The 14660-nt window shown below is 38.9% G+C and overlaps 1 protein-coding gene across 8 annotated transcripts in view; it reads left to right on the plus strand.

Moving 5' to 3' along the window:
• Positions 1-14660, plus strand: part of UBR5 (ubiquitin protein ligase E3 component n-recognin 5) — a 65667-nt gene that overhangs the window by 27998 nt on the left and 23009 nt on the right. For 7 of the 8 annotated variants that reach the window (XM_081873282.1, XM_081873281.1, XM_081873283.1 and 4 more), the window contains 15 exons: positions 591-745; positions 3210-3327; positions 4030-4214; positions 4690-4799; positions 5097-5209; positions 5478-5621; positions 6284-6395; positions 6592-6746; positions 7841-8038; positions 9177-9387; positions 10786-10912; positions 12732-12883; positions 13274-13369; positions 13793-13916; positions 14213-14310. In XM_081873282.1, coding sequence (XP_081729408.1) covers positions 591-745; positions 3210-3327; positions 4030-4214; positions 4690-4799; positions 5097-5209; positions 5478-5621; positions 6284-6395; positions 6592-6746; positions 7841-8038; positions 9177-9387; positions 10786-10912; positions 12732-12883; positions 13274-13369; positions 13793-13916; positions 14213-14310 — 2098 coding nt within the window. The remainder of the gene's footprint in view (positions 1-590; positions 746-3209; positions 3328-4029; positions 4215-4689; positions 4800-5096; positions 5210-5477; positions 5622-6283; positions 6396-6591; positions 6747-7840; positions 8039-9176; positions 9388-10785; positions 10913-12731; positions 12884-13273; positions 13370-13792; positions 13917-14212; positions 14311-14660) is intronic. The other variant, XM_081873280.1, reaches the window with a different exon arrangement.

Genomic DNA, 14660 nt, shown 5'->3' on the forward strand with positions numbered 1-14660 from the left:
GGGGTAGGCTCTTGAGTCATTCTTGTCCTTGTATCTTAGAAAGCTTATTCTCCATAGAAATGTAACACTTAAGGTTTCAGAAATAGGTTTGTCTTCCTTAATGACAAACTTCCCCTTGGTCTCAAGTGACCAACAAGTAGTTAGTCCATTGTATTAAAAGTTGCAAATCCAAATATTCTAGCATAATATTCTGAGATCAAATAATTTGGTTTCTAAATAAAGATTTCTAAATAAAGTCTAGGCACTCTGTGCTCTCTGCTGCATGCATATCGCGGCTCCACCTACGAAAGCTTCCTGTTCATTTCAAGGAAGTGAGGAGTGACTGTCTACAAAGGCTTGCAGACATGGGTACAGTGGGGGAGTTTTGTGATAATGTGAACTACTTCTGGCTTGATAAAATGGTTGCAACAGGGCCAAGGCATGCTTAGAACAAAAAGGATTGAAGCAAAACGTCAAAGCACTATACTGGAAGTGGTTGCACCTGAATAATCTCAAAATTATATTCTCATTGTTTTGTATCATGCCCTGCATGAATACAAAGGCATATTTGTGTTAAGATCCACTCCAGGGCTGTGCTCTATTCCTTTTAGGTAGCTACCTGGGTAGATGAAACCTTGAGTTCTGTAGCTTCTAAACTAGAACATACGGCACAGACGTACTCTGAACTTCAAGGAGAGCGGATAGTTTCCCTGCATTGCTGCGCTCTTTATACCTGTGCTCAGCTGGAGAATAACCTGTACTGGTGGTAAGTGTGTATTTCAGTTCAGAGTCCAAATAATGGTTTTTTCCTCTTTGAAAACCAATAGAAGAGAAGTTGACATTGGCCTTGTTCACATGTCATGGTAAACAGCAGTTAATGGTTTACTAAGAATGTGCTGATCTTGCCCCCTGTGCCATTGCCTGACTAATGAATGGGAGAAACAAACCATGGACACAGCTACATTAGTCAAGAAACAGCGTTTTGAATGTGTTATAAACATGCAACACCAGATGGTGCCAGAGGATTTGTGGTTTTGTATTATGTTGAAACCAAAGATTATGGTTTGTTTGCTTCAGACTACAACCTGTGGTCAAGGTTTGTTCTTAGCTCACTAAACATTATTTGTTTGACTGAAACTAACCATTATCCCTAGTTTTGACCTAAAGCTAAGACAGTGATTGTGGCTCATACAGCATACAGGAGCAAAGTGGGTAAGATTGGCATGTTAACCAAATAAACCAATAACTGGTTTACCATGGTGTGAACTGGGTCACTAAGGTACATTGAATTTACCCATCCTTGTTCATATGCATCTTTCTCTTTTTTTTAATGGAACTGAATTTTCCCTTCTGGTTAGAATTCTTTAGGAGGCTACATTGCTTTGAAGAATTGACTGTACTTTCATCAAAGAGAAACAAAACATGTTCTTTTCCTTAAAGCATTGAAGTGACTTGACGCTGAATTATTTTAATGAATTTTGTATTTAGGATGCTTTCAGAGTTAGAAGAGCTAATGCTTTATTACTGTAACAAACCTTTGCAGCTTTACGACAATAGATATTCCACTGCATATGACATAAAATCTATAAATTAATGTTTGTACAAGGCTGATATCACTATCGGAGTTGTCTAAGACACAACTGTAATTATTATAGTTGAGGCATTTCATCACAGGTGGTTAAGCATCTTCTGTAGGATCAGTCCAGTTTTGTATTGGCAGTCAGTGGGTGACTACATAGGTATTGTGTCCTTTGGGGGTTTCACTTGTGAAAATATGATTAGAAGCAGGGGTGCAATATAGAAGTTCTAGCTGCTTAATTTTACTTCCATTCCTTCATTGGGGCCTTATGTCTAAACTAACACAAAAGGCAAGTTGCTTATTAATAGTGTTAGTTGATTTTTGTAAATAGGATTTTATGTGTAATAAGAGTGTCGGTTTGATAGTGCAGGGAGGCTATTACTCTGTAACTGTCTAAACTCTTCTGTGCTTTTGCCAGGCTGTGCAGATTTGTAATGGCTTAAAGCCTTTATCTATAGATGAAGTTTTCTTAATTCTTCCAGACAATGATTAAAAAGGTGACTTGAAATTGACCATGAATGTATTCCTTATCAAGTTGTATCAAAATTTTAATAACGTTATTTTGTTTCATAGTGCATATTGTATACATTGTTTGAAGAGGACTTTGTCTGGAAATGTAGCCTAAAAAATCTTTTAATAATTATTAAATTAAATCAGATTAGTAGTGCAGGAGAACCAATGTGTCCTTAAATGATTCAACCATTTAAGTGGCCTTGGTCAGCAATGGTTGGTTATGAACAGTCCCACTGGCTGCACAGATCATAGCAGGAACCTTCTAGAAAGTTCTGAAAGATTAGGAGTGCTTTCCCCCTCCTGCCCCATGGACTGCCACATTCCACACGTTGGAAAAGAGGTGAAACCATTACCTTCCCTCTGTTTCTTTCTGGTCACAAAATTTGAACCCTGAATACAATTGCTTGTTTTTTGCTTTATCCTTTTTATGAAAACTATTTTCCACCTTTCTCCCCAGTCAGTAAGGCTCTGCTTAATTAGGGTTGTGAATGTGGTAGCAAGATCTCAGTCAGATTTTCACAACTCCTGCTTTGCTTTCTTACGCAGCAGTCACAATTGTTGAAACTTGTAGTTGGCTCTGAATGCTTTATGCATGATGTTGCTGTATTGTTTTATTGTATTGTATTCTTGGCATGTTGAGTTTTATATGCTGCCCTTGCTTGAGTTAGGATGAAGGGTACTTTAAAAATACTTCAATTAAGAAATCAATTCAAAAGCAAGTCTTTGGTCATGCTGTATACAATGGTTTGTTGGCAGAACTAAGTGGGAAAAGGCTGCCTCTGCCTCCTTGGCCGATGTGTGGAAAGCTGCTGTGTATGACTGAGGGTTGGCAGCATCCCTGAGCTTTCAGTCTTTTCAGACTTTCTTGGAGGGACCTGTTTGGTTTACACAGACACATTTCCCATACATATGACTGCATGGGATACTCACTGAAGGAACCTGTAAGCAGGAATAATGTTTTCAGGAGCTCAGCTTCTCAGATCTTATTTTATTTTATTAGCTCTAGAAATGAACATTTGAAAATGCACTTTTCCTCCCTTTTAATCAATTACGCATCACCTTGAAAATCACATTTATGGATAATAAAGATAACACAGCTCTTTTTTTTTTAACCTTATATTAGTATTTTTCCTCCTAGGGGTGTAGTTCCTTTTAGCCAAAGGAAGAAGATGCTGGAAAAGGCTAGAGCCAAAAATAAAAAGCCTAAGTCTAGTGCTGGTATCTCCTCAATGCCAAATATCACTGTTGGTACTCAGGTATGTAGAGGCTTACTGTGTGACATTTTAAAGCTTTGAGAAGAAACAAATCCACCATTAAGACCCTTTTTATGATGCAGTGACATGTGCAAATAGTCTGCAGATAGACTCTAACGTAAGTGCCCCCATAACCTGTAGTGACAGAGCTTAAACCACCTGTTCATATGCAGCTCTGTGCTGTGAACTAGCTGCAACCATATTAGGCTCTTGTCTTTCTTCTCTGCGTTGTCACTGTTGCTCCTAAAAAGTTTCCGATATGCTGGTGTGCCTGTAGTTGCCCTTTTGCCTTAACCTTTTCCTTCCCTTCAAACCAGGTGCCCTTATTAGGAAACCATGTGGTAGGAAACAAGGGTAGCCAATGTGGTTCCCTCCAGATACTGTTGGATTACAATTCCTACCAGTCCTAGCCAGCATAGCCAATTGCTAAGGATGATAGGAGTTGTAGTCCAGAAATATCTGGAAGGTGCACCCTATTGGCTACACCCATTCTAAGACTTTTGCGGCTAAGATAGAGATAATATTCCATATGTCACTACTAAAAAAACTGATAAAACTATATTAAGTACTTAACCTCTTCAAAGTATTGTTTTGCTTACATAGTTTTGATTCTTCATTTGGTATGAATGGGACTTTAGGGTGAAGGATGGGTAACAAACAAACAAATAAAAAGAGTTGTTTACCTCCCTTGTTGATTGATTGCAGGTGTGTTTGAGAAATAATCCTCTCTATCATGCTGGAGCTGTTGCTTTTTCAATTAGCGCTGGGATTCCTAAAGTTGGCGTCTTAATGGAATCTGTTTGGAATATGAATGACAGCTGTAGGTTTCAGCTCCGGTCACCAGAGAGTTTAAAGAACATGGAGAAAGCTAGTAAAACAACTGAAGCAAAGTAAGTGTTCGATACTTTTGACAGGGAAACAGTAGACGGTGGCTGAAAAAGATCTTGAACTGGCATTAGATTGTGGGTCTCTGTATTCCAGCTCCTCACTGTTTCCATAAATGAAACAGACATGAGTGCAATAGGGGGCTGTAAATACTGCTCTGAAGACTGTTTAATAAATACTTGAAAAAAGCAAGTCACACAAAGAATGGCTTTGCATTGCTTTTTCATACTGACAAAGCACATAAAGAGTATGTTGATTTCCCCCCAATACAAATTAATGGTTTGAAAATGGCCATAAACAGTTCTTCTGTATATTGTTGCAGTATATGTTTGCTGTTATATTGCATCTGTTGCCTTAAGAAACAATTCAGAAGTTAGTATCTCTGTTCAAAGGGTTGACTAATTTTCACATTGTATTCAGGGAAAATAGATGTAACAACTGCCTTGTTGTTTTTGTTTTTTTTTTTTAAAAAAATCCTAGGCCTGAAAGCAAACAGGAACCAGTGAAAACTGAAATGGGTCCACCACCGTCTCCAGCTTCTACCTGTAGTGATGCTTCTTCAATAGCAAGCAGTGCATCAATGCCATATAGTAAGTCATATGGGGAGTTTTTGCCTTGTTGAAAACCACTGAGGTACAACACCTGCCAATTATATTAATGTATCCATATTTAATTCCTGAATTATGTAAGAAACAGTGTTCCACAGAGGAATACTTACAGGATAAAATTAGCAAAATACCAACTTAAGTAAGATGGCGCAAACTTCACAGAAGGCACTTCCTGTGAAAAGTGACATAAGTAGCCATGTGCTACTTTTTTAGACATAGAATATGCATGTCGCAGACATGCTGCAAAGGAGACTTTTAATCTGTTACTTTTTCCTTAAGAGCGGCGGCGATCTACCCCTGCCCCAAAAGAAGAGGAGAAAGTGAATGAAGAACAGTGGTCTCTTAGGGAAGTTGTGTTTGTGGAAGATGTTAAGAATGTTCCTGTTGGGAAGGTTTGTATAAAAAAAAGCTTTCTTAGTTTCCTTTAATTTGCTGTGTACCAATCCTTTAAAAATGGATAGAAGAAAGCTGTTTTACCAGCAAACCTAGCCATAGCGGTTTGAAATGGTTGGTGAAAATGTGGTTTTGTGTGGTGGCACTGCTTGCTTTTCTGGATGTTTTAAGTACAGTGATTTTAAGTACAGTGATTCCCCACCCCCCGCTTCACTTCAGAGAGTTTTAATTCTGCTTCAACACTATGCAATATGTTCTCTTTTATAGGTACTGAAAGTGGATGGTGCTTATGTTGCTGTAAAATTTCCGGGGACATCTACTACTGCAAATTGTACAAACAGCTCTGGTTCGGATCCTGATCCATCTTCTCTTCTCCAAGATTGTCGGTTGCTCAGGATAGATGAGCTCCAGGTATGTTTGCAATGCCAGGACTTTGGCCCTGTTCGATTATCTCTGCTGTGGCCACAGTTTCTAGAGTTTATGTTCACTTCCATCACTCCATCTCAAAGAGGTGTCAGACTTTGAGAATATAAGAACCAGAGATATTAAAAGTAAAGTCTTCAGAAGTTGCATATTTTTTAGTTTAGAAAGACAGACATCTAAGGGGAGACATAAGTTAGATTTTAGAAATTACACACAGAGTAATTTTTCTTTTATAAGAATCTGAAGTCTGTGACATTAGGCAGTAGGTTCGGAACAGGCAAAAGAAAGAACTTCACTCAACACATAAATTACTTTAAATACATGGCTGGGATGTAGTGCTGGTCATTTGCTTAGATGGCATTAAAAAGTGTAGACCAATTCATGGATTGATCATTGTCTATTAGCTATGACAGCTAAGTGGAGCCCTCACATTAATAGATGGCATACTTATGCTTATCACATGCTGAGGACAAAAAAGAGGGGATGGCTTTCACCATTATGCACGGCTAATGAGCTTGTTAGGCATCTGGTTAGCTGCTGTTGCAGAAGAATCCTAGTCTTTTCAAGCAAATTGTACATTCTTAAAGAGAGGGGAATTAACCCAATTCTTTAGATTGCATTGGAAATACAGAAATCTGCTTTTGTTACAGGTGGTAAAAACTGGTGGGACACCAAAAGTTCCAGATTGTTTTCAGAGGACTCCTAAAAAGTTATGTATTCCAGAAAAAACAGAAATCCTAGCTGTGAATGTAGATTCCAAAGGTAAGGATGAAGGGTTTTTTCCTTCTCATTTTATCTATTGCTTGCTTTAGAAAAAAGAAAGGTACTTATCCTGTTAGAGAATTGTTAAACTGAGTCATCTTAATTTTCATTAATCAATATTTGCTAGTTTAATGGTTTTAAATATTTTTTGGAGCAAATAGTTTGTTGGTCAGTGTTCTTTTTTGCACTCTTTCAGGAGTACATGCCGTCCTGAAGACCGGGAACTGGGTTAGATATTGCATATTTGATCTTGCAACTGGAAAAGCAGAACAAGAAAACAATTTCCCCACTAGCAGTATTGCTTTCCTTGGGCAGAATGAGAGGAGTGTTGCTATTTTCACTGCTGGACAGGTTTGTTTCTTCTCAGCTTCATCCATTTTCGGTGTTTCCTACCACCCTAAAAGTACCTCTTTAATGGGTTGCTTAATGTTGATAAATGATTCCATTAAACAAGAAATATTGAAAAATAAATCATCATGGCAGACTTAACTTGACTGTCAGTGTTCCTGATGAAGGTGAAGGAAGTGGTAAAGAAAAAGGTGGGTAGATCAATGGTATAGTGAGGGATAAGGCTTTGTAAGCTACTGACACAAGTTAATGGATCTTGGGAAGAATCCCTCCTCTTCTCACTTGCCTTGCAACCTAACTGCAGAATCTGAAGAGACACGACTTGCAAGTGTTTAATCCCCACACAAAGAAGAGAGGGACACAACCATGCATGCTTCTGATACTAGATATTGTAGTAAAGTATATGTATTCCCCTATTCAAACTGCACTAAGAAAGCATTTGAACTCGGTCTTCTAGTCCATTCTGGATATTTGCAGGAGTGTTCGGTGAGGACGACAGGTACTACACCTGTTGTCTGACACAACCTGGAGAGATGCGGGTGGCGCTGTGGTCTAAACCACTAAGCCTCTTTGACTTGCCAGTCGGAAGGTCGGCCGTTCGAATCCCCGCGACAGGGTGAGCTCTCATTGCTCTGTCCCAGCTTCTGCCAACCTAGCAGTCCGAAAGTATACCTGTGCAAATAGATAAATAGGTACTGCTGTGGTGGGAAGGTAAACGGTGTTTCCATGCGCTCTGGTTTCCATCACGGTGTTCCGTTGTGCCAGAAGCGGTTTAGTCACGCTGGCCACATGACCCAGAAAGCTGTCTGTGGACAAACGCCGGCTCCCTCAGCCTGAAACGAGATGAGTGACGCACCCCACAGTCGCCTTTGACTGGACTTAACTGTCCAGGGGTCCTTTACCTTTACCTTACCTTACCTGGAGGGAGAGGTATCAGGTGATAGGGACGTCAGCACTGTGTGGGCATATCAGCAGGAACACCAGACTGGCTTCATCGGTGCAGCTATGTTGCTATGTCAGGTGATAGGGCTACAAATCAATAACGAATGAGAAAAATAATGATAATTTAAATTCTATAAAAATCTACTTTTTTGCAGGAATCTCCAATCATTCTTCGAGATGGAAATGGCACTATATATCCAATGGCAAAAGACTGTATGGGAGGAATAAGAGACCCTGATTGGCTTGATCTTCCACCTATTAGCAGCCTGGGAATGGGAGTTCATTCCTTAACAAACCTTCCTGCCAATTCAACCATCAAAAAGAAAGCTGCTATCATTATAATGGCTGTTGAGGTAATCATATATATCTGTCATACTCTCTCTTAGAGACATTATCTTGCACCACCTGGATTACTCAGTGTTTTCAACTGAACTTTTCCTTTTTACAAATATATCTAAACAGAGTAATCTTAGATATGAGAGCTCTGTGACAAAAGTAGCTTACTGCTAGTTACAAAATGCAGCTGTCTAAATTGATACTTCTAGTATAAAGTCTATTTTTTTCTTCAAATGTTTGCTATTACTGTTTATAGGTGCTCTGGACCTAAATTCTCTTTAATGCAGGGAGAAAATGTGATTTTTAAAAAACATAGCTTAATCCACATTTCCACTTATAAGTGGGTCAGGAAGGGCAAACCCAAAAGAGCACATAGATTCATAGAATCATGTGCAAATAGTTGTGTATGTTCATCTTCTCTCTGTTTTACTGTGATAGCAGTTTTGGAACATCATTTTCGGATGTTGTGATTTATTAAAAAAAATTCATCCACCCCAGAAATTAACTTTAAATAACAGTTTTTAATAAGATGGGATATCTAGGTATTCAAAATGCTTTTAAAAACAATGCTAAAATAGGTTATAGTCCTTTTTATTTAAATTCCACTAGCAAATTAAAACTTTCCTTTCAAAACAAGCTTTGATTCTGTTGCTTAAATATTGATTTCTAGTGCTAGTGTGTTTACTTTTTAGTTGTTTTTTAAATGTTGTTAATTTGTGTTTTCATAACTGGATTATCGTTGCTTTTATGTTTGCTTTTTATTTGTAAGCCACTTTAGACAACCTCCTTATTGAAGGGATAAATGGGATATAAAGATTTTTAACATGTAAATAAATGTATAACTAAAATTTGTTTGCCACACATACAATTTTAAAAGCATTGCAGCTGGGATATAGGATTCCCAACCTGCCTGTCCTGAAATCAGTTTGTTGATCCTGCATTTGACAGCTAAAATCTTAGTTTATCATTTAAATATATAGTACTTTTAAAATGTTACACGATCAGTTTTAGATATTTATCTCATTTGTATCCCGTACTTGGTTTAGGTCAGGATAAAGTACTGATGCTAAAAGAGGCTGCAGAATGTAGCATAGGGCAAGGGAATGTTGCTTGCTCTTGTTTTATTAACGTCTTTCTCAATTTTTCTGAGCACAGAAGCAAACTTTAATGCAGCATATTCTCCGATGTGACTATGAGGCCTGCAGACAGTATTTGATGAACCTCGAGCAAGCTGTTGTCTTGGATCAGAATCCACAAATGCTGCAGACTTTCCTCAGTCACAGATGTGATGGAAATCGAAATATTCTGCATGCTTGTGTATCTGTGTGCTTTCCAACCAGTAATAAAGAAACAAAAGAGGAAGAGGGTGAGTTCAGTGATCTCATGCTGATGAGATTCTTCTGAGAGCTTTTGCAAGAAGGCTAGAAAGATGAGTCAGAATTGTTCAAAACCTGTTCTGAAATAGTTACACACACAGACACAGGTACACACACACAGCAACTTCATTAATAATGAGACTTGTCATAAACCAGCAAGGCAATCTGGTTGGAAAATGCAGGAAGAGAGTATGGTAGAAAGGGAAACAAATGTCCCAACTGGCAACAAGTTTCAGTTCAGCATCACATTTTCCACTTGGTAAATTAAGTCACTTGGAAATAAGGGTGGGATCTGAAATGCTGCGCTCAATGTTCCATGCGTGTATCAGGCTATTTCAAGGCTCCCTTCCCACTGCAGTCTTCCAGTCCTGAAAAGCTGTGCTTGGAGGTTATGGAACCATCTGGTGCAGTATTCAAAGCAGCACGGAGTAGCTAGTGCCAACTCCATTGCCTGCATGTGTGGAAGTGCTTGGAATCCAGCCATAATTCTTGCCTCTAATGTACACTGGGGGAAATTAGCAGATGACGCTTGCAGAAAGACAGGAATTTCAAGACGAAACAGGCCATTGTGAACTTGAAGCATAAGGTTATGGCTGTTGAAACAAAGCAAAAAAGAAAGAGAAAGAAAGAATGGTGGAAAGGAGAAATTTATGTCAAAAAATGGCCCGTATGATTCATTAAAACTGTTTCACAGCATGAACTGGAGAGCTACAAAACTGAGAATCCTATTAAACTAGAAATATGGAAACATCTATGTATACTGTATATGTCTGCAGTGGGGCAAAATACATGAAGTTTTTGAGGAACTAAAAGCAGAAGAAAGTGTACTTTCTAAATCATTTAAAATACATTTCTACACCATTTACACCCTTCTCCTAACTTGCTCAAGGCCATGTACAATTTTAAAAATAGTAGCATATAAATCTACCAAGCATGCTGCAAAGGAAATAGGGGTGAGGAAGTAGAGGGGAGAGCAAGCAAATTCAGTTACCAATTCTCTAAAGTACATACATGTTTCTGAACTTCTGAATGTGATGTCCAGAAAATGAATGATTTATGGGGCTGCTTGGAGACTGGTTTCCTTTATTTAGCAAAAAGAACCTAAGCTTTCCTGCTTACCACTGAGTGCTAGAATTGCCCAGTTGTGTATTCGTGTGTTATGTGTTTTCCAGTTTAAATTGTCCTGTCTTTCTCTTCTCTGCTGGAGGCTTTTTGCTGTTCAGTAATCAAACCCATTGTCATCATTATACATTTGCATATAAATATTGAGAAATTCCATGTTGATTTCATATACAAAATTTATATAAAAGTGACAGAGAAGCTTTTGGTTCTTTAGTGTTTAATGTCTCTGTAAAAAACAGATGCCAAGTTTCTTCTTTATGCTTCAGAAGCAGAGCGCTCCGAAAGGAACACATTTGCTGAAAGGTTATCTGCCGTCGAGGCGATTGCAAACGCTATTTCAGTGGTGTCAAGTAATGGACCGGGAAATCGTGCAGGATCCTCTAGCAGCAGAAGGTAAGCTAGTGGAAACTTCTCTTTTTGCTATTGCAGTATTAATTACCGGCAAGACATTATGAATTAACGCAGGCCAGGATCCAAAGAGCTGCTTGGGAGGTCCCGTGGCTCAGTGATAGAGCACATCGTCCGCATGTAGAATGTCCCAGATTGACTCCCTGGCATCTCAAGTTAAAAGATCAGGTAGCAGGTGATAGAAAGACAGTTTCTTCCTGAGACCCGGGAAAGGCACTGCCAGTCAAAAATACTGGGTTAGATGGGCAGACAGCCTGATCATTATAAGGCAGCTTCTCATGTTCCTAAGTGTGTGCGGGTTAGATTTCTGGCTCTTGTTTTTTGAACAAGAAAACCACCATACCGTGTCACAAACTACTTTCAAATCTTTTGATGAGCAACAATACATATCCTTTTTCCCAGTAAGCATGGGAGCTCGCTTCTTCTTTCCCTGACTTACTGTAGTGCTGCTTTCCCTCTTTCTGCTTGTCTCTGATAGCACCCTCCATCTAACCCAGGGTTTGACTGGCAGCAACCCTCCAGAGAGGCATAACTTGTATCAGGTGGACAGGACTATGTGCCCTTTTCTCTGGTTTGAGCCACAGTTCTTTCATATTTGGCTGGGATTGATGACAGTCTTTCCTTAACTCCTTATTAGAGGAGAATTGGAGTTTGCTTCTGGCTCTAGTCTTTCTAAAAGCAAGGCAACACGATGAGCAAATACAATGATGATATCAATATATACTCTTTATATAATATGAAATATATGACATCACATAAACAGAAAACTTAAGAATTTCTGAAAGTCACAAAATAGGCACTCTTAATGGATTCTCTTAAAAACATAAAACCAAATGAACCTAAGTCTTATAAGTCTCTGAAAGTCTTTGAAGACTATGCAAGTCTCTGAAAGAAGCAATAGGTCAGATTCTTATCTGGTGAAAACAGGCTGAAAAGCTTTGTTTATGGCGTCCAATACTGCCGAAGTAGTTTGCAAATAGATGTAGTGAACAGTGATTCTAGATATACCCACTGTTTCGTGGAATTCTTCTTCAGCACAGCAGAAGGATACAGAAATGCTTCATAAACCTATCTATATGGTGAATGGAAAAGTATAACAGCAATTGCTGTGGAGCAGTGGTCATAAAGTTATGTAGTCAGCCTGTTTTCACCAGATAAGAATCTGATACATTGCTGAAGAGTTTGGTTTTGATATCCCGTTTTATCACTACCCTAAGGAGTCTCAAAGCAGCAAACTTTCTCGTTTCCCTTTCTCCCCCACAACAAACACTCTGTGAGGTTACCGAGGCTGAGAGGCTTCACAGAACTGTGACTAGCCCAAGGTCACCCAGCAGCTGCATGTGGAGGAGGGGGGAAGCAAACCCGGTTCACCAGATTACAAGACTACCGCTCTTAACCACTACACCACACTGGCACCCTGTAGTCCTACGTTGGAGCCCACTCACTTGCAAACCACCTGCAATGTGTTTTTGGTTGCTAGTTATTCCCTTTTCTCCCCCAATCTTGGGGGGGGGGGCACGCTTGCTTATAAATTAAATGCGAAAGCAACTTCAGGCTAACCGCAGTTACGAGGAGAATGCAAAGTTGAATTGGTACATTGACAGTACTGTGTCTAAAATACATGCCGTATTTCTTTTTCACATTTAATAATTGGTGTGGCATTTATATTGCTTTCTTTTCCACATATTAGTTATAAATGCGGACAAAAGTTTGTTTGGCATTCTCGAACCCTAGGTTGCCTTCAGTATGCTTCCTGCGCAAGAATAGGCAAGCATTAGTTTTAGGATTTTCTGTTTGGTCTTAGTTTGCGACTGAGAGAGATGATGAGAAGATCCCTGAGAGCAGCAGGTTTGGGCAGACATGAAGCAGGGGCTTCATCTAGTGATCATCAGGATCCAGTTTCTCCTCCCATCGCTCCTCCAAGCTGGGTGCCTGATCCTCCTGCTATGGACCCTGGTAAGATTTTCACATGCACTTGTGCATAAGTGTAAAAGTAGATATAAATTGCCTTTCGTTTGAATTGTGAAAGAGTGTAGGAATAAGAAATGCATTGCATCAATGTTATTACAACTTCAGTGGTGCAAAGCATTTAGCTAGTTAGCCACTTCTGTGCTTTCAGGTGTTAAAATTTTCTTATTACAGCTTGTAGGCAGATGTTGCTTATTTCAATAATGTGACTTGCTATCTGCTATAATGTTAGCTGCACTTACCAGTAGTTTCATTGAATAGCCTTTGGAAGGAAAGAAAATTTAATGATATAGTGTGGTTAGTTTCTGTGGAGTGCGCATGTTGCCAGGGATGTGTTTTATGTATTGATGTGCATCCTACTGTTCTGTTTACTAAAAGATGGTGACATTGATTTTATCCTGGCCCCTGCTGTGGGATCTCTTACCACAGCAACAACTGGCACTGGCCAAGGACCCAGCACCTCCACGATACCAGGTGAGAACATGCTATTTTGTATACTTGCATATGACTTAACACAAAGAAATGGCAAATGCTCACTTCATACATGTATTTTAGTGCAGCTTAAATGTTCCCTCCTATAACTTGAAGGTGCATCTTCCCATCATTCTGTATAATGAATAAGGGTGCTTAACATATCAATCTGTTTGTCCTGTTAAAACTATTTGGCACTGCTTCACACATTAAAATATGTTGGCCAATATTGGTTTCAGGACATGAAGTTTCCCGTCCTTTATATACACTCAAATTCATAATTTAGCATCAGGTTTCTGACAATGTGATAGTGTTGGCTAATAATAAAGCTTGATACAGGAATCCCTCTTCTTGTCTAGAATGTTTTAAGTAAGTGAGCTACTTTTGTAGGCAGTTATTTTTCACTAATACTACTCCAATCTGCAGGTCCTTCTACAGAACCCTCTGTAGTGGAATCAAAGGATCGGAAGGCAAATGCTCACTTCATACTGAAATTGTTATGCGACAGTGTGGTTTTACAGCCTTATCTTCGGGAACTGCTATCAGCCAAGTAAGGGGTCTTTATGTGCATGTCTTGTAGTGTTTTCATCTACTTGGGAAGTCAAGCTTTATGAAGAATGTTTGAGGGAATTGGGTATGTTTTACAAAGCTGCACTGCGCCTTGATATAAACAGCTCCATTTTGTATTTGTTAATAAATTGATTTTTCCATTTTTGTTTATGCATCAGATCTATTACCTTCATTTTAACTTTAAAAGTTGGGGTAGTACTAAATCAGGCTCTTTCTGCTAAACCTAGAAGACTACCTTTTAAACTTAACTGAAAATGATACTGACCTGTTTTTTAGGGATGCAAGAGGTATGACACCGTTTATGTCTGCTGTAAGCGGCAGAGCATATCCTGCAGCAATTACCATTTTAGAAACTGCACAAAAAGTTGCCAAAGGTATGTGAATACTGTATGTCATTCTTGCTTTATGTATGCCAATAATTGAGGGCTTTCCCCTTCCTAAATCTCTGGATTAGACATTGGAATAAAATGTAAAATATTGAATTAATAGAACATGCCAGTCTTCCTGCTGTCCATGAATAACTTCCTGTTATCTTCTTGGTTTCAAAAAGTGTCTGATTCAATAGATAAAAATAATTTCCCTGCAGGAGGCTATTCTTTGATATCCATTGGTTTTCGTTTCTGGGAAAATAGGTCAGGGCAATTATTGATAGAAGGTTGTGAATAGTGGCAGGTTTCAATGAAACAAAGATAAAAACCTGTTCTCTATAGAGGAGGAATTTTGT

This window comes from Podarcis erhardii (genome assembly GCF_964252035.2).
Source record: "Podarcis erhardii genome assembly, chromosome: 8".
In the NCBI taxonomy this organism is placed as follows: domain Eukaryota; kingdom Metazoa; phylum Chordata; class Lepidosauria; order Squamata; family Lacertidae; genus Podarcis; species Podarcis erhardii.